The 20,239-nt window shown below is 42.6% G+C and overlaps 1 protein-coding gene across 1 annotated transcript in view; it reads left to right on the forward strand.

Annotated features, from left to right (window-relative positions):
* Positions 1-1,059: 1,059 nt before the first annotated feature.
* LOC112567512 overlaps positions 1,060-20,239 on the forward strand; it is a 44,754-nt gene continuing 25,574 nt past the window's right edge. Inside the window, 16 exon segments of the mRNA XM_025244206.1 lie at positions 1,060-1,195; positions 2,981-3,138; positions 4,731-4,872; positions 5,324-5,495; positions 6,887-6,998; positions 8,590-8,732; positions 11,073-11,252; positions 13,638-13,763; positions 13,926-14,189; positions 14,496-14,646; positions 14,954-15,314; positions 15,740-15,978; positions 16,284-16,491; positions 18,487-18,636; positions 19,580-19,730; positions 19,767-19,822. Coding sequence (XP_025099991.1) covers positions 1,157-1,195; positions 2,981-3,138; positions 4,731-4,872; positions 5,324-5,495; positions 6,887-6,998; positions 8,590-8,732; positions 11,073-11,252; positions 13,638-13,763; positions 13,926-14,189; positions 14,496-14,646; positions 14,954-15,314; positions 15,740-15,978; positions 16,284-16,491; positions 18,487-18,636; positions 19,580-19,730; positions 19,767-19,822 — 2,652 coding nt within the window. The 5' untranslated portion in view covers positions 1,060-1,156.

A 20,239-nucleotide genomic window follows, 5' to 3' on the forward strand; every position in this document is an offset into this window, starting at 1 on the left:
CCGCTTTCCAGCGGACCAAGACACCTCAAGGCAGAATGGTACTTCTCGCTTGCTCAGGACCAAAGTTTCCCTGCTTCTCCAAGCAGGACCAGTCGCCTTTCGGTAAACAGGTGCAAGCACTGACTTTTGCGTGCCATCTATACTGGACAGTTCAGTGCTACGTCACTTGCTGTTGCCGTCCGTCTCGCGCTGCCGCTCGCAGGACCAAGTGATGGGGTGGAAGGGGATGTGGGGTGGAGAGAACAAGCACTGTCAGCGGTATATGTTCCCTCTACAGTATATAGCTTACTTCTTCTCGTCCTTCAGGAAGATGTGGAAAATCTTTCATTCGCTAAATTTAAGTCTTGCATTCTGACAGTTTATTGCAGAAATAAATTGTCCATGATGTCTCATACAACCATTTGTGCTCGCTTGTGTCATGTTTTGTTCGCCATGATTTCCCTATCTATACTCCCTGGTACACTTTTATCCCTAATTCGATATTACAATACTGATGTAAGCGGATGGCTTAAAGGATTGGCATCTGAACTGACTTCATAGAGGGTTTGGGAAGGTGAGGCAGCGAAACACCTCCCTCCACAAAGACCTGAAAATGTCATGCGACAACCTTGATTTTGTTACACTGTAATATGGTGTCATCTGTAATTATACTCAATCCCTCCTCTGCATTGTACTCATCACCTAGCACGGGTAATCCATCGAATCACCGAGCTGACACAGCTGGTTCTGGTAATCACAGTATTGTCGCCGAGTAGTTCTGATGGTTATTATCCACCTTCTGTCGTAAACGTTGTAATGCCAACACTTACTATTAACACTTATGGCATTCTTAATTCTATCATTGAGATTTCGCAGAACGAAGTTTCAGGTCCCACTTATCATGTCCCCTCAGAGGTAGAACTCACCACTCACTTACTTATACAGTAACATTCATAATAACACATTAACTCACTTTTCCGTCAGCAACTTAGCCGTTCCCAGATCAGACACCGTTAGGCATAAAACGCATAAAAAAAATTAGGAAGAATTAATGTCGAAAGTTAAGAAATGATTGAAAGGTTAAACGTCCTTAATCTTCAGACCCACAAAGTGCAGCTATGGAAGCCCTGTTGCCGACATCGTCTTCCTTGTCGACGGTGCAGGAGAAGAGGATTTAATGAGAAGCATCGTGAATGACCTCGTAACAAACACCAAGGTGAGCTCTCATCATTCTCTTAGTCTTGAAGTTCCTGCTCTCCTCAGTCATGTAGTCGGTTAGCATATGGAAACATATAACTAAAGTATTCCAAGGATTGAAATTCGAAATTCGGTGAAGAGTTTTAGAGGCAAGCGGTTGTGTGGGTAATGAGCTGTAAATCACAGTTGTTCAACCCAGAGAGGGTAGATATAGAGGGGCTGCACTCCTTTTTTGTCCGTACTTGTTAAGAAAAGTTACGTCCCTTCGAAACGTGATGCTACCAATGCTTCCTCACTATATCTTCGCTCTCTGTCTAACCTACGGCCCGTGGGCCACATCCGGCCCACTTATTTTAACCAGACACAACATAATTTCATTTTTAATGTCACGATTCCGGCAAAACCGCCATGTTGTGGCACGCGAGATTTTATGTCATGTCCAGGAAGGCCCTCAGGCAATTTAAGGTTGGGCACCACTGTGTATATAAATGGTTGATTGTGAATAGGGCACGCATATCAGAAACTACAACAGGAAACAGGAGGCGTATTCAAAAGAATTGATGTTTGAACCATGAAAAGCGTGCAGACAAAATCTACCAATTAAAAAATAAAAATAAAAACAGAAAAAATTATCAGCAAAAGTACAACACGAAAAGTATTTTGTTGTCTTTCGAATTTGCACTTCGTTAAGATGGAGCCACATGGGGTTTGGCAAACTCTGTTTTCTTGAAACACTTCAACCCATTAGTTTTCCGAACGCAAGGAAAATGGGTTCAGGAGCTCTAACACGAACCTTATATGATCAACAAGGTAAATAAGTGCTGATCTGTGTCAATATAATAACGTTTCCTGTAAAGGAAACAGGGGAAAACGAGGCTGTTTCAGAAAGTGTTTCAAGAAAACAGTGTTCGCCAAACCCCGGGTGGCTCTACCTTTATGGACGATATTTTTCAAGTAATCTGTAGCATGTCATGAAAATGCTCTCTATCTATCTCTAGTAGTCTATCATCAGTCGCAGATATCTGCTCATTTCCTTTTGCTATAACATTTCCTGTGTAGCGTGTTTGGTTTTCTCTTCTGTGCTTTTGAACTTCAGGAAGCCTGTTTGTTCTGGAACGACTATGGTCTCTGCATCCAGATGCGACTTCAAGCGCTGGCTGATTGGTTGATAATGTTCTCTTTAGTCTTGCATACACAGTCTGACCTTCTTCCAACACTTGATTACCTGGATTACTTTCCAGCTTATATTAAGATTTCTATCAGTTGTTGAGAGCTCCATCCCCAGGTATTGTATAATCTCTATGTGATCTCCTAGCTATGGATTTCTACTTCCTCAGTTGTTTGTATTCTTCACGTCCTAAAGAGTGATGTCTTTTGTCATGAAATCGTGTGCGTCTGTATTTGCTTTTCTCTCCTATTCTCTTCTGATTTACAGATTCAACATCATTTTCTTAGTGCCATGAGCTCATGGTGTGTAATCTGTGAGCCGAGGCTTATCATGCGGCTGGTGTCAGGGATCACAGGAATGGTTTCTCCTACCCGCCACCTGGCGAGGCGTTATGTTGAGGGTGGTAGTTAAAGACAGCTTAGTCAAACAACTAAATGGGTTTATCTGTCAAGCACTATATCCAAAGTAGACAGATACAGCAGACGTGATAGTGAAAAGGTGTCCTCAAAACAGGCATTTTGGTTCGTGATACTGTCCGACTTTTCTAAAAATACACACTATCATTTACAGACGTTATCTCAGTGACCAAATTATTAATTGGTAGCCACGTATTAATCAATATGATTTCTTTTGCAGAAAAAGGAACTGAACCAAAGCAAAATGCGGTTCTCTGGCCTATGTTACTGCAGGAGGCCTCTCGTTTGCTTTGACTGGGACAGCTTCCAGTCACGAGATGTAGAGGGGATAGAAAAAGAAACAGCCACCTGCTGTCCCTCATGTAGGAGCGAAATGCCGTAGGTGTTTCCTTCAAGTCTACCTCTTTCATTTGTTTATACATTTTTGTCATAAGAGAAATAATGTTGCTGTGCAGATTTGCATTCATTTTCCCCGACTGTTATCATAATTGATGTTCTTGTCATGTATTCTAACCATATTAAAAAAAAATAGGCCCTCTGCTCCTCAAGGGAGCAACAAGGAATAATTTTCTTAATCCTGTCAATGGCTCTAAAACTAACTTTTTAAAACAATGAATTAGCATTAAAGGCAAAATTATTTTTAACGAGAGGGTTTAGTTCATGAACAAAATACTAATCTCACAAACTGTTCTGTTCCTACCTACCTCGAGATACAACTCTCACAACATAACAGTTCTCTCGTGGGGCTGGTAAAGAGGTGAAGGCCTCACTTTCCGTGATGTCATATATCTTGACTCGCTGATTAGACAAAGCTTCATTAGATATGCTAAAAGCTCTCACCTTGACTACAGCCTAAAGTTATAATTTAGATAATTACCGAGAAAATCAAAGGTCTAGCAGTTGCAAATTTGTTTTCTTGTGACTGAGTAAAGGTCAGTGCACCAAGATGCACAGAAAGAGGTGTTATGACGTCACGTTTGTATAGAGATACGTTTAATTAACACATACTGATCAAAACAATGTAAGGCAAATACCGTTTTATGCCAATAAACACGCAGACAATACCACTGAATCAAAGCATCTCTTTATTTTTAACATCCAATTTCGTTGAATCAAATCATTTTTAACAACAAACACTTGAGCTTGGACTCATATGGTCCTTGTCTTCAAAATTCCAAACGTGATATCAGAGATGTTTGTGTGTCCACCATTGGCCTGAATGCAGGCAAGGCACCGCTGTGAACCAATGTTGTCAGAGTCCTTATAGGAATTGTCTGCTACTCTTCTCAAGAAACTGCTACAGCTGATTGAGGTCAACTGTTAGGGGTAGTTGGCTCTGTCGCTGGCTCACTACATCTGTTCACTGGGATTCAGACCTGAAGGACAGGCTGGCTAGTGCATGCAGCTGACGGTGCTGCTGCAGGAAGTCATGGTGACACTGGCGCTGTGCGGTCAAGGGTCGTCCCTAAGAACGGTGCCTGGTCCCATCACCACAGCGATCACACTCCACACACAGGGGGATTGGGAGAATGCTCTCCTACACAACAAAGTCACTAATAAAAGATTTTGAAGGATTTCTTCACTGTTGGTACAAAAATTGTTAGTAAAAATGTACGAAAATATAAAGAGGGCATGTACAATGTTTTAAGCAGTATATTTTCTCCAGTTGTTTTTAGGCCTAGCTAACATAAACGTATCTATGTACAATCCTGACTTCTGTTGATCTTTCTTCTGTACATTCACAAGTTTGTTTAGGCACGTGTCTTCAAAACTCCTTCAAGTTTAGGGAAATTAGTATTTTGGCGAGCTTTACCAAGTTAACATAAACAACTGTATCCCTAACAGACCTTTACTAATACTGGGGGATGCAACAGACTTGTTTGTGATCAGTACCTTTTGGTGTCATCTCTATTTTACAATGTGTAGAAGATATATATGTAAGCACACTCATGCGCATCCCTATTTTACAGACGTCCCACCACCGACGTACACCTGGCGGCCGCCCTGAATATGACAAGGACCCAGCTCTTTGCGAACCACAGACCCGGGGCATCAAAAGTCATTGTCCTGTTTACGCACACAAACTTTCCCTTTTCTTTGACCATCACCGAGGTACACCAACACCTCTGGAGAAGTTTATTGTTTGGTGCACGTATGTTCGTGTGTGTGTGTGTGGGTGTGTAAATAGGATTAAAAAGGCAAATGCAATATAAAACTGTTTCGACGAGGCCGGAATAACAACCAGCGCATATAAACCATTAAGCACCATGGTGGTAGCAGCAGGCGGGCTAGCATAGCTGTCATCTCGAACTGGTCAGTGAACGAATGACTTTTTGTATTTAGTCTTTTGAGTATCGGGAAGTATGTGTCTGTAGATCCGTGTTAATGCTAAATGTTTGTGTTATGTGCTGATTAGTCATTTTATTTGGTGGAAATAATCAGTATCGTTTGCTGGTAGACTAGGATCTCTTACAGCAGAAAGCGTTTAAAAGCAGCTTTGCTTTTTAAGAAAAGTGAGTTGACAAGACTGCTACTCAGAACATAATGTTGTCATCTTCATCAGACCAGACTTCTCAAGTCACAAGGTGTCCGGTTCATAGCGGTCGGCATAGGCCAGGAGACCGATGATGCCATACTGCAGGCCTTTACTGACGATTCCTATTACATTGTCCGGTCGAATGAGACCAACCTGTTGGCTAGTCTGTGGACAAAACTTCACCGTCTTTTATGCAGAGGTATAGTCCTGTCTTCACTTTTGTGAACATTCTGTACTACTGAAATTAATGTTAATTGTTTGTAAAATATTCCGAAATGCTAAGTTAACGTTCATTGCTTGTGAATATACTGGTTTCATTTTTGAAAATTGGATTAATAATCTAATATGACAGAATATGACAAGGTTACAAGAAATTCAGTTCTTTACGATCATTGTGAGTTAGGTAGCCAACGGTAACACAGGTGGCCAGAGAAGACAAGTAAGACAGTAGTAATGTTTATCAGGATAGACAGAAAGGATGTTGCCGGGACAGTGAGTACACCATGTGACAATCAAAGACAAATGAGAATATCAGACAGCCTGTACAGAAGCTAAAACATCATTGTGTTTGCAGTATAGAAAATTTAAAGCATCGTCTTTCCAGAATAGACAAACTAGAACAATGTGTGGCAGAAGGCTTCTGGGGGAAACAACGTCCATGTCTTAAAACAGCAAACGAAGAGACAATTCTTGCCGTCGGAGTCATCCGTTCATCTACTCTATTTGTAAGTCCTTCTAGATTACTACAAGAAGCATCAAGATAATCGCTAACATTTGTCCTCTGAGGAGTTGTCATATGCTCATGTGCAATGAAATCAACTTTTGTTTGGGCTGTGGACTTTGCTTACCGATACAGAGAGAAGCCAGGCATTTGAGAGCTACATAGAACGTTTGTGAGGATAGTGGTCGCCACTCTCATAAAACACCAGGAACCCCTCTAAGAGGTTTGGCCATGTGACCCGACATGACAGCCTGTCTACTATCTTTTGGGGTACTTTGAAGACAGAGATCGACGCCGAGGTGGAAAGAGGTTAGGTAGGAGCAAACTTAGAGGAGTGGACTGGTCCTCATGCAGGACCTGACAACCTGACAACGCACAAAACCCAACTCACAAACCACGAAAGCCACTGCGCATGTTCATCTTTTCACCAATGCCAGTACTGAATAACCATCATAGCCTTCATCAACTGGTAAAGGGACTGACGGCGACGATGAAACAGGACTGGCGACTCTATCAAATGTGTATGGAGCCGAACCTCAGGTTTGACTGCGTAAAGAGAAAGAACAGGGAACAGTCCCATAACAGGATGGAACCTGTACTGCATTTCTTTCTAGGCAACATAAACCCTAATGTAAAGTAAAGCAAAAGTCTTTTCGTAATGAACACTTCAGCTTACTACAAGAAGCGCAAGGATAAACCTAGTGGTTATCTGGTGTTGTGATCTAGCTATATAAATGATGTACTTTTTATTTTTATATTTAGTATTTTTGCATATTGAAAATATTTCTGGAGGAACTGCTGTGTGGATCGCTAACAAACATAAGATTTAGACTGAAAAATGTTAAAATTCCTCATATGGTATGTAACAGGTGTCACTAGGAGAGTGAAGAGAGGCATCACCTGCCCAAGCGACCTGTACTTGACGGCATCACCAAAAGCACGGTGTGCCGTGGCCACGTGGTGGACTCCTGGGGGAAGCACGTAAGTAGGGTTAAATCCACAATCTTCCCGTGTTCTACTCTTTTACCTTCTTCGCGCTGAATGATTTTTCCCTGATATTTTTGTTTCTTTAGCAAACACAATATGTAAAAAGTTTTTTTTTAGCAACCCTTAGTTGTAAAATGTCTCAAGATGAGTGTTGGTACAGGATACTAATAACAAATTAGCACAGAAGATCTGATTGGTAAGTCTTTTGACGTGGTCCAAAATTTCTTATATATATATAAAACATTGGCCAAAGGAAAATGGGCACGTGTCTTTTTTTTCCTTTATGGGAGCGCCGGTAGTAGACGATGTGCCCAAAGAGGAGATCAAATTCCTCCTGCTAAACTTACCATTTCCTTTCCACTAAATCTGTTCTGTTCATAACAAATTGCTTGCGTACTTCTACAGTTCTATCAAAACAACAGTAGTATTTGGTATTTAAATGATGCAAAATATAATTTAAATATATGCAAAGTAAAACCTAACTATACTTATTAAATGCGAAATTCCGTTTTAAATGGAGAATCGGCGAGAAGAAAAATAGTTTTGTGGAATAGCAAGGATTTATGATGGTTTCATACCTCTTCACGCTTGTGTGGGTCCCTTTCACTATGGTGAGGCTTAGTAAACCGCTAGTCGAGATAAAACACAAATCCAAGAACATAGGCACAAGACAGAACACAAATCGTACCCCTGACCAAATCCAAGATCGCATTTCTAGGATGTCAACCCTCAAGTAACCCCAATCACCAGACTAAGATTTTTTTAAAATGCACTCGGAAGGGTAAGGTAGGTTTGGGGAGGAAATCAGAGTACCAGGTGAAAACCTACAACGACTGAATTTACAAACAGGTGTCACAGATGAGTTGTAAACCCAGGGTCATTCACTGCAGTAGAGACAAACTACATTACCTAGCTCCCCATATCTCTCGTTCTGTCTCAGCTTGGTCCTTATATATTATATATACCATTCGCAGGGAAGAAGCCTCTTTGATACTTCTGTATGTCCAAACCGATTAGCACTGAGGGCCCTATAACCAGTCACTGCAGAGCACACTTTTCGCGATCTTTCTGTAGGTCCCGGCAAATCAACGCCCCCTAAGTATAATATAATATTACTAGAAATGTCAAATGTTGCGTAGCTTTCATACATGAAGTATTTGCTACTGTGACATCTGTAAGACACGAAATTTCTCTAGGGAGTACAAGGAAACCATGCATTACTTTATTTATACCAAATAAAATGATAGAACAGGGAGCGAGAGCAAAATCACGTGGCGGCTTTACTCCAAAGGTCGTGCACTCAAACTGCCAATAAGTTAGGGACTGGGTATCACGACTACACGCGTTTCACGTGTTGGACACACGTGTTTGTGTTGGCTTCCCTGACCCCGCGCCTGAATAAGTTTGACAAATGAATCAACAATCTAACGATGCAACCACAGCTTAAAGAGTTAGCGGCCAAGACAACCCAAGCGAATCCGGATAGCCATTTAAAATTTAAAAGATGAAAGTCAGTTTTTTTGATACATTTTCAGAGGACTTTTTAATGAAATAAATGTGAAGCTCACAGCCCGACTTTGTACAGAGGCGGTCCTTATGGCGGAAATAGCGGCGAGTGCTTTCCGGAAGGAAGCAGGACTATTAGCTACGAGACTTATGAAGAGAGCGGCTGGTGGATCTTCAGCTCAACCGACCGCTACACCTGTTCTTTCACAATACACGTACAAGGTAAAACTTATCATAGTGTCCATCAGTGTTTAAAATCTACAAACTTTAGTTTTTTCCCGCTGACTGGGCTCAATGCAAGATGCTAGTTCTCCTAATGAAAAGCCCACTGGTAGCCTCGAGATACATGTCAAAACCATGCACAGAAAGAGCTCAACCTTTCTCCCTCACAGAAGTCTGCAGATATGACTTCGCTTACAGTGTCTTAAAACAATACATCACAGAAGTCATAAGCATGATATACAAAAGTTATAATGATTATAATAAAGCGTGTAATCTCATTTAAACCTGCGAAAAGAAAAGCAAAGTGATGCTAGGGAACATAGTTATATCTGGACTACAAATGTTGATTTAAGCATTGTACTCTTCAGCGGATACAGCGCTGAAACATTTCTATTCAAACTCTTCTTTTCTCTGTTTTTCTAAGGGCGTTTATTTATATAAAGAACAAAGATCAATATTAATGATATATTGTCCTTTTGTTCGACAATCTTCATAATTCCACGTTCATAGAAGGACGTGTCTTTATCGGCGAAAAACTTATCAAGCCGCTGATTTACAGCCTCATCTGAACTGAAGTTTATACCACAAAGGGAGCTTGGAAGAGAGCGACACAAACTGAAGTCCGAAACCGCAAGGCTATGCGAATATGGAGGGTGTGGCAACACATCTTATCCAAGTTCCAAAACTGTTTGATGGGAGATCAAACTTGTGTGGCCTCACACTGTCGTGATGGAACACGACTACTTTGAGATCACTGGAGTTTCTATATGACGGATTCGTTCAAACTGTCCAAATGTGGACAGTACACAGTTCAATTGATTGTTCGGTTCCCTGGTAGGAGCTCGAGAAAACATGGCACCTTTAAAACTCCATCGCACTGAGAGCATAACTTTCCTTTGAGGAATGTCTGCTTTCGATATCGTTTGAAGCGAATCATCAGGTTGGGACAAAAGCCATCTGCGCACCATGTTGTTGTAAAAATCCACTGCTCATCGCCAGTTATCAGTGACCAGATAAAAGATCACTTTCTTCACGTGTCATGAGCATATTACAGATGTTTATACGCGCCGTCAGCTGAACGTCTTTCAGTTCATGAGGTAACCCTAATATAAGCCTGCCTATCCACGTGGTCGTAAACATTTCAATGATGAATATTCAGTGTGTCTGCAATCTCTCGTGTCGTGTCACGTGTATCTGATTCCATCTATGCCTTCACTATGATGTCATCAGCCTCTGCGAGCCTCCATGACTGAAAAGTGTTTGAAATCAAAATCACCAGCAAGGAACTTGGTGAACCATCTTGGCCCTGACCTTTTTGTATTGTGACCCTAATGTCACTGTCAGGATATAGAGAAGTATTGGGAGAGTGGCGCCCCTGTATTCATACCCCTCTCTTACAAGAAGACCGTGGGGATCACATGTTTGTAGGGCACCACGTGCGGTCCGTGCACAGAGCCATCGTTGGAACCTCATCGCCAGCCGGGTGCCTTCATCCGAACAGAGGACCACCACCCGGGAGCAGCCGAGTTAGCGGCCGTTACACTAACACCTCTTCCCTCCGACAATTCATTAAAGTGTCGGAACAGAAAGAAATTCCCTCCGTTATTGGGGGTAGAAGCCGGGAGGGTACGACTTTAATATTGCCAAATATAAAAAAGTATAGCCTGATTTATTTGTTTTTGGCATTTATTTGAATGAATCTGTTGATTGATGTTAAATATATTTATATTGTCACTCTGGGTAGGAAGCACCTATGCAAAGTGATTCTTGTTTGAATTTGTTGAAAGAAAGTGCCCTGTGTGTGGCGTGGCACCTAAACTTCATAAAGCTTTTCACAAGCTTGGCAAGCGTTCTTTCCTTACAGATGTAAAACAGCAAAATATGGCAGAAAAGCACAGCCTGCTCTTACATCTTCAACTTGTAAAATCTCCAACCAAATCGCTCAATTTTGTTTAAAATGAAGCTAAAATTGTCAGCTGTCAAATGACAGGAGTAACGTAGATACCAATGACTCTAGTCCTTCCACAAATAAAGTAGTGCTATCTATCCCCAAAATGCATCATGACTCCTCCCAAAACTGAGTAGGTAGTGTATGAAATCAATTAGGCAAGAAGGTAAGAATATTATAACCAAATGCTATTGAAACCAAACATATTATTATCAATAGACATTTAGCTTTTGGAATAATGGTTAAGTGCTTGTCTGTAGGAAGCAAAGATCTCGCATTCAAGAAAACAATCTGAGGTTATACACTACATAAATTATTACTACACTATTGTGCAATGAAAAAGTAAGCATATTTAAATTGACATATTTTCTCTGCCATGTTTCTGGACATAGTTCACCGCTGTCCACAACTGAATAGTTTTTCTGACGGGACAAGGGACTGTGATGGCGCAGAACCGAACGTCGATGGGTCGGTTTGTTCCCATACCTGTAACGAGGGCTACGAGATTCACGGAAGTCCCATCATACAGTGTTCAGGCACCTCTTGGAACTCGTCTTTTCCCAGTTGTCAGAGTAAGTATTCTTAACAAAACACACTGACTGTAACACTTTTGTAATACTATCTTCTTTCCTTTATGCACACCCGGCTCCATGTAATTGACTTGAGTAGAACTTATGGAACTTAATTAGAAAATCACGACTAGCGTCTTACCGATTACTTTATGTCCCAGAATACGTATATTTGTTTAATTAAAATGTTCATGGAAATAAGCAGGTATAAGAGAAATAAGACACTGGGCACAGGAAGCTGAATGTGCGAGTACGAATTTAGGGCAAGCACGGACCATAAACTCATCTCCCTCAGTTTCCAGTGTTTATAGACTTTTTTTTTTAACACGGAAACTTTCATTTCATTTGCTCCTGTAACCGGACTGACCGGCACTTATCGCTAACACCCTAGCGCCAAATCAGTCCGTTCCTCTTTTGTCGGTCCAGGGAAGAGGACGGAAGTTCCCTAGGAGAATTTTCCTGTCTACAAAAATTCTGGCTCTCGTTAGTCGGGTGCGTCGCCTAGTTCTTACGTGCCTCGCGTTGTGTTCTATTTCTTTTTCCTTCTATACCTATTTCCATACGCACCCGAGCTACAGCCGACCTAGGAGCCCACAAAAGACCCTGCTTTACTTACTGACTACACGTAAAGTGTCTTTTCAGTCGGTGTGTCAGTTTCGCCGGACCTTCTCGTGTGTTCTCTTCTGCTGTGTCACGACTACATACACAGGGACAGTACACACCGAAAGGACATAAGATAAAAGATAAAGACATAATTTTATTTACAGCATATATACATCTACCAACAAAACAACTACCAAACTTAACCCTAACCCTACCTATCGAGAACCTAACACCTAGCTCAACACCCAAGGGAGGGAAAAGGAAAGAGACTGAGCGTCGCGAGCCGCTATTTCCAGCGGACCAGGGGCATCGCTGCGCCTTGGTGCTTCTCGCTAACTCAGTCTCCAACCGTTCTAACTGCCATACCGGCAGGACCAATTCTCGTCTCGAGAGAAAAGGCGCGGGCTCTGCTCTACGCCCACATTTTGTACAGGGCAGCTTGGGTACTACGTCACCCGCTAATGCTGCCCTGTCTCGCGCTGCGCGCCGCTCGCGCGACCACTTGTGGGGTGGAAGGGGATGTGGGGTGAAGGGACTAGGCCTAAACAGCGCTCCCGCTACAGCGCCTTTTGACGTTTGTTGTGGCTTACGTGAAGAAATTTTGTGACCTACAATGTCCCCCAAGAAGATGGTTACTGAGGACAGTGCTCCTAGGAGGAAGAAGGATACATAGGAAAATATGAGTGGTCTGCGTATGGTTTATCTCGCCGAGATGTTTGTCAATTGTTTGCCATCAACAATCTGCAGTATCCCGAAAAAGAAGGAAGAAATTAAGGAGCTAGAATGATTACCGAACAACGTCCACAACTCCTAGAAGACGTTGAGAAGCTGTTAAAAGGCGATTCTGTGTCTGAAGGTATTAGGTGCATAAAGGCCAAGGCGCTGTAGGTGGACCACCTTGTCAGGACGACCGGGGCTGGTTCGAAAAATTAAAAGAGAACCAGTATACAGAGTGTAGTGTGACATGGAAAGGCTACGAGCTCTGATGCAGCTGCCGCAGAGAAATTTGTGCCTGAGTTCCAAGAACCCATTGATATTGAGGGGTTCATACCCCAGCACGTTTTTAATTGTGATATGACAGGTTTAACAGGACCTACATCACGGCAAAGGAGAAATCTTTGCCTTGCCACAAGCCAATGACGGACAGGCTAAGCCTCTTGCTCTGCACCAATGCAAGTGGCGATTACAACATCAAGCTGTCGCTCGTCTACCTCTCAGGGAATCCAGAAGTTTTCAAGAAGTGTAAAGATCAGAGGAAGAAAATAAATATGATGTTGAGGGCATTAACAAAGCCTGGGTCACACTGCAATATTTTATTGAATGGGCCAGTAAGATACAGTTCACTATTTATCACTGTCTGTTACAAAAATTACATATTTTGCTTAAAATAACACGCTAATTAATTTTATATTGATATGTGTGTGTGTTTGTTTGTTTGTCGAGCGGATTAATTGGATTTCAATTGTTTTAAATGAAGAAATTAGTTTCGAGATCGGAGTTTTTCACGATACGAGCTACGTTACATCACGTGAGTTGACATTTTGGCTGAAAATCAAAATTCTCTATTTCCCCTTGGCAAGCGATCCTTTGAAGTTTATGGAATTGCCTGCCAGGCTGAACCGTAAGGCGGAACTTTTGGTGGGCGTTTTTTTAAATGGTTTCGCCTGTGGCAGGGAAGGTAGGAGTACCTTTATAAGCGATCAGTTTTCTCTCATTGCTACCCTAGCCCTAAAATGTGTGTATATATATATAGAGAGAGAGTTAATTCGCCAAATCCGTCTTCAGGGATCTGCTCTTGGCCCAGTGACCACTGCTGGCCTGGAGAGTGTAACCCGGGAAACCTGGCGGCCAGCTGTACCTGCCGGCCTGGCTTTAGGAGGGTTAACATCAGCAACGGGGTGCAGTGCCAGTGTAAGCTTGCTCGCCCTTGTATGTTTGTGATTACATGCCCGCAGCATTTTTTTTTTAAAACTGTATTTGATACAGCATGCTACGGAGCGTATGTCGTATGCAATATACCTCACCCAGTCTGACGTGCCTACCTGTTAACAAACATTGCTTGTGTTTATGTAGTGGTCACCCCACCAGACCTACTATTGTGCAAAATGGGGGTAGTGGACAAGCAGGGTGTGACCGTCAACTCTACTTACACCAGCAACATCACGACGTGCGACAACCAGAGGGATGAGTGGATAAACTCACAGCCTGATAAACTTTACTTTGCCATAACTGCCATGCTCAATGTCAACCTCAGTCACCCGTGGCCACATTATGTGACAGAATTCCAAGTAGGGGTTGTCGGTGCCAGAGTCAGAATGATAAAATCATTCCTCAACGGTGAGCGATTGCTTGTGATAAATGGTGTTAGCGCTTCGTGCTTCTAGTGGTAGATGCTGCTGAATGCTTTTCTGTAAGGCTAAAATGTTTGTATACTAAGGATAGCTCTGTCAGGGTCGCCTGCAATGATGAGGGGGTTAAGGCCGTGAAGTGAAACTATGATCGTTTGGGAGTGAGGCGTTAATCTCGGGGCCAAAGTTTAAATAAATGTGGATGCTTTAGTGTTTGGCTCTCATTATTCCTTTGTTTTGTTTTCTATTTATATGTGTCTCTCTCAATAAGGTTATAAATTTGTACATATTTTAGGATCGGAAACAACATTGAACACCACCATTCTCGACACGACCCCCTACTGCCGTGCCAACGTCAGCACGTGGAAACCTGTGGTAGGTGGCGCTCTGTTGGACTGTGAAGCTACAGTTACCATTCCTGTTGTTGACTTGCTGGATGGTGAAAGGTACCTATTAGTAATGGAGTTTAGCTTACTTTTCATGTTAAACAACAAAACTCGCTTGTCCCCTCCCAATTATTTTCTGCTCCGAAGATGTCAACCGCTAAGCTCTTGGATTAATTCAGTCGCGGGGCCCATATTAGCCCTTCTAATTACGTGAATTGCTTACATACGAAATAAGATCACAAAATAATGATCATGCAACAAGACCACAACATCATCAAAAATAAATAATTAGTTCATGAAATACGTCCATTAAGTAGGATGGCAATACCCAATCTCTAGGAGTATTTATCACAGATTGTGTTGGCAGATTGTGTGTTGAAGTGGAGGCATTATCCGGCGGCTATTACACAGTGGCAGACGACAATAGAGTAAGACGGAACCAGGTAACCTATCAGCAACAATCAAAGAGGAAGAAAGTCTGCTTCTTGTACGATCAGACCAGACCGGTGCACTGCTCTGAACTACCCGGAAGTTGCGACAGCAAGCCACTTAGCCTCTCCTCACGCCTGACCCGCACTCCTAGTATCCGGGTGTCTGTAAACGGGTGGCTGGATCCCGCCCCTCAAGGTCGAGCTGACGGGTCTGCCAAGCTGCCTGCTTCCCACATCGATCATTACCGGTTAGAGGTTCACGCTGTCAACGTAAACCTCACGACTCTAACTGTACAGGTGTGAACAGCCTAGCACATTAAGCATGACCATTGTCGTGTAAACACAGTACTCAGTTTGCACAACACATCACGGCTGATGCAAACACTAATTTGTCACAATAAACTCAAACTTACTGCAACCAATGTAACTGATCAGGCTATTTGACATGGGAAGTTGTACTCTAGTGTAAACCAGCATCTGATTTGGCTTGTTTTGGGTATTGTCAGTTGCCAGATGCTACCTCGTTTTCTGATTCATTTCAATGTGGTACATACACACCTGCTGCACAAATATTCCATTTACCGAAATAGTCTCCAGTGTAAAGCACATCAGCGAAGAATGCCCTCATGTCATTTCTTGCTGCAAAATAATGCTCTGCATGGTGTGCGGAATACAAAAAGAGGACAGCTACAAACAAATGTTTCATCGTCTCCGTCTTTAAGGATGAAGCTGCGCCTAACTTGACGAAGGAGTGGGAGGCAGACTTGGTGTCGGCAGGGGGCCCATATGAGGTAGAGCTGTCCCTTCCAGGAGACAGGCCCCAGCTGTACGCCATCATCCTGGAGGTCCACGATCTCGCCGGGAACGTCGCCTACGCGCGCCGCCTGGTCATGTTCGATAACTCGTCTTCTGTGATGCTTCTTGATTCTGCAACCGTGCTAGTCGTGTCCGCTGACCCCAGGTCAAGTAACCCTAAGTTTTATTTAGATGTGTACCACTTTATACCATACCTCTACGGTCGCTTTTATTTCCACTCGCGTTGCAACATTTCGTTTCACTGATGTAATGTTCAATGTTCAGCTGGCTATTGAAATACGTATTTAAAAAATAATAATTTTCATTATGGTCTGGTAGCAATAAAAGCCAGACAATAGCAAACGATTTTCTTTTAGAATATTACACGTAAACATATATATGTATAAACGCTGACTGCACGAACAAACGTTTGTGACGTGCATGTGACATGCTCTACTGACGGCGCCTCAGGTCCCACTACAGATGGCAAACAGACATCTCAAGAAACGTGTGTCTGGAATGGAAACACAGGTTCTATAACTCTGCTCTAAGAAGCAGCAACTGGCTACTTCCTGTACAGCACGACACTGGCCGAAACATCCGAGGCGTCTATGACCAGATTTCTGGAACCCTGCCTGTCAGCGGCACCGACAACATCAATGGGGTGGTTACATTCGAGGTGAGTGCACGGAAATACATACGCGTGTACACCAAAGCGAACACACGCGTGTACGATGTGTAGAAAATGGTGTGTGAAGAGAGAGCTTACAGACAGACAATCAGAGTCTGAAAGACAACGAAGTTGTAAGGGAGAGATACATATTCTTGCTGTGCTGTTGTGACTGTGTCATGAACCTTGGGGAATAGCCTGGAGCTAATCACACTCTCAAAGTCTCTGCCACCTGCGCCGACATGAGTGTGTAAGCAAATACACCTACACTAAATTGCTGCTTATAACACAATTGTCTGCTAGCCCCAAGCCTAATCCCCACTAACCAAACCCAACGCAATTAAGTTGCTTTGTATATAGCGAAATAAACTACTAATAGCTAGAGATCTTTACAATATTTGGCATCGAATGTGAATCAAATGATTCCAAATGACTAACTTGCTAGAGTTACTATTATTATTCCTGTTGCTAATTCAGATCACATGTGACTCACTGCCTACCCTTAATTACCGCACGCTGCACTTAACACTCGTGCTGAACTCACTCGCCACCTGACTTTACACACCAATGTTTTGGCCACGCCCAAGGCCCTCTGGTGTTCCTCGTCGATCATAGTTGCCGTCACACGTGCACTGAGACCCGAAACACTTTCCCTGCATCACCACGTGTCTCTCCCATACCCTGCTGTCTAGAACAAAGCCTGATGAGGAGACACAACACTTGTCCACCAGCCTCAGCGCCATGAGCGTTCACATTGTGTTGCACAGGCGGGCCTGCGTACCTCTAGGTATGTTGTGATGAAGTAGTCATGATTCCAAGACCAATATTTAGCAGCCTGGCCAGTCTCTTTACAACATTAACCTTCAGAGCACCTGCTTTGGTTGGTTCGGGTTGATTGCTTTGGCCAGAAAGTGCTTCCACTTGTAAGTGATTTCGCACTACAGAGGGAGAGGGAGGCAGGAAACTGAAGTACCCGGAGAAAACCCGCCGATGGCTGGCCTTGCTAATAGGTGTCAACATACATTGAACCGAGGACCTTTCACAGCAGTGGTGGCGGAAAGTTACACTACCGCGCGCCTTAGCAACAGTTTTTTTCGGAATCCTCGTTATTCGCGATTGGTCAAGAATACACACACTACCTCAAAACATTCTCTTAACTAGCTACGATCAATCACTACCTAACGCATACATGATGGCGAGGTGGTTATTCTCGCTTACTACTGCCCACCGTACCCCACCCCACCTTCGACCTCACTCGTAGATGTAGAGCTACGGACGCAAGAGTCGAGCTTCTTATGCACTACCAACGTCAACGACGGCTGCAATAAAGTGGCAAGTTATTGTGTCCACCCCAGGTACATCAGCCTTGAAGTTACTGCGTAACAGTCAACGTGGTTCGGAGCCTCTGACCTGTCTCCCTGAAATGACGGCAGCGAGTCCTCCTTCACCCCTTGAACCCCAACGGCACTGCGCCGAAATGCGACGACTGCTGTGCTCCGCGAAGTAACACCCCTAACTTGCCACCCGTTCCTAGCGTCTGCACGTTCATTTGACTGTGTGTTCGCTCGACCCGTGTGAGAGGCAGAAATGTGACACAAACATTATAGTTCTACTCCTAGTTATGACAGACTGTAGCTCCAACACTATTTGGACATAATTTGCAGTTTGTTAGTTTATATTTATCTCTGTACAGATGTATATCTAAATACAATTTGCACATATACACGCACCCACACACACATACACAATATATATAAAACACCTAGTTATCTCCTGACAATATGTAATTAGTTCCAACAGTATAGTTTGCTAGTTTGTATTTACTGCTGTACAGATGTAAATAAATTTTGCACACAGTGCAGATATATATATATAATCTTTGTATAGATTAGCTTCTATGAAGCAAATGTATTATTGTTTGCTTGACAAACAGAAGAAGCACAACAAAGTAAAAAAAATTCAGACGACTTTCATTTCATTTCCTTCTGCAATTCATCTCGCAAGGTCATGTGGAGTGTAGACGGAGGGTCAAGGTCATCACCAATCAAGGTGACTGACTTCCATTCCGAAAGCATCTGCCTGAGTCAGCCACTGTTGGACGGTCAGACGTACGTTATCTGGATCCGGGCTGTTGACATCATGAATAATTCTAAAGTAAGTGACAATGTTTTACAATGTTACACCAGGTCAGGATGTCGCTCCAGGAATCATGTGGAACACCCTTGTGGCTGGCGTTAGACAAGGGCTAGCTGGGTCAGCCTAGTACACCCTTTCTAAGCGAACTTCGTTGCACAATCTAGCTAGTCTGAAAACAGACAACTGGAAATAATATCTACAGTCTTTCTACAGCAAGTGCTTTGATTCAAATTAATTTCCAAATGACTATTTCACAGAAAAAGACAAATTACTAGTGTGCAAAGAACGACAAATTACTGGTTTGCAAAGAAAGACAAATTACTGGTTTGCAAAGAAAGACAAATTACTAGTTTGCAAAGAAAGACAAATTACTAGTTTGCAAAGACAAATTACTGGGTTGCAAAGAAAGACAAATTACTGGTTTGCAAAGAAAGACAAATTACTAGTTTGCAACGAAAGACAAATTACTAGTTTGCAAAGACAAATTACTAGTTTGCAAAGACAAATTACTGGGTTGCAAAGAAAGACAAATTACTAGTGTGCAAAGAAAGACAAATTACTGGTTTGCAAAGAAAGATAAATTACTGGTTTGCAAAGAAAGACAAATTACTGGTTTGCAAATAAAGACAAATTACTGGTTTGCAAAGAAAAACAAATTACTAGTTTGCAAAGAACGACAAATTACTAGTGTGCAAAGAACGACAAATTACTGGTTTGCAAAGAAAGACAAATTACTAGTGTGCGAAGAACGACAAATTACTGGTTTGCAAAGAAAGACAAATTACTGGTTTGCAAAGAAAAACAAATTACTAGTGTGCAAAGAACGACAAATTACTAGTGTGCAAAGAACGACAAATTACTGGTTTGCAAAGAAAGACAAATTACTAGTGTGCAAAGAAAGACAAATTACTATTGTGCAAAGAAAGAAAATATAGGAAGACGATGTGACTCCTTCACACAGGAAGACAGCGTGCAAGTCAGCATCGACCACACAGGCCCTATAGTCAGCCTGCTGGGACTTCAGGATCAACTAGGCCAAGACGTGCTGTACGTGCACAACTCCACTGACCTCTCCACCATGAAGCTCCGAGTGCATGCGGCAGACACCCACAGTGGCTGAACAGGGTGGAGTGGAGGCTGGGTACCAGTGACCTTGCTGATGACCTGGTACTGGAGCTATAGAGTTCAGAGACTGAGTAATGAGGTGAGCAAGGTTCAGTTTCTTCTGTGTGAAGAATATTGTGTGGTGATTCGCTACTTCATGCAGCCGAAAAGGAAAGCAATAATTTAACTCAATACAGACACGGCGGTTATTTTTGTACGCCCCCGCGCAGATTCTTAGTCGGACCGGCGGTCGAAAATAACCGCCGCGTTTTTACATTTTTTTTTTTTTTTTTTTTTTTGGGCGTTTACAGCGCTTTTTTTCGTAAAGAAATCGCTTAGTTACGATAGCTTGTGCATTTCTGAACACAGTTACTTCCCTTGTAAAGGGATGGTACTCTGTTTTGACTGAACTATCGTCAATTTTCCAGAGTAACCCTTCTTAAAAAAAAAATGGCGAGACGATGTAGGTGAAATGTGCGTCTAGATCTCGGATCTCGGAATTCTGGCATAATTTGCG

Source organism: Pomacea canaliculata, linkage group LG7 (genome assembly GCF_003073045.1).
Source record: "Pomacea canaliculata isolate SZHN2017 linkage group LG7, ASM307304v1, whole genome shotgun sequence".
NCBI classification, from domain to species: Eukaryota; Metazoa; Mollusca; class Gastropoda; order Architaenioglossa; family Ampullariidae; genus Pomacea; species Pomacea canaliculata.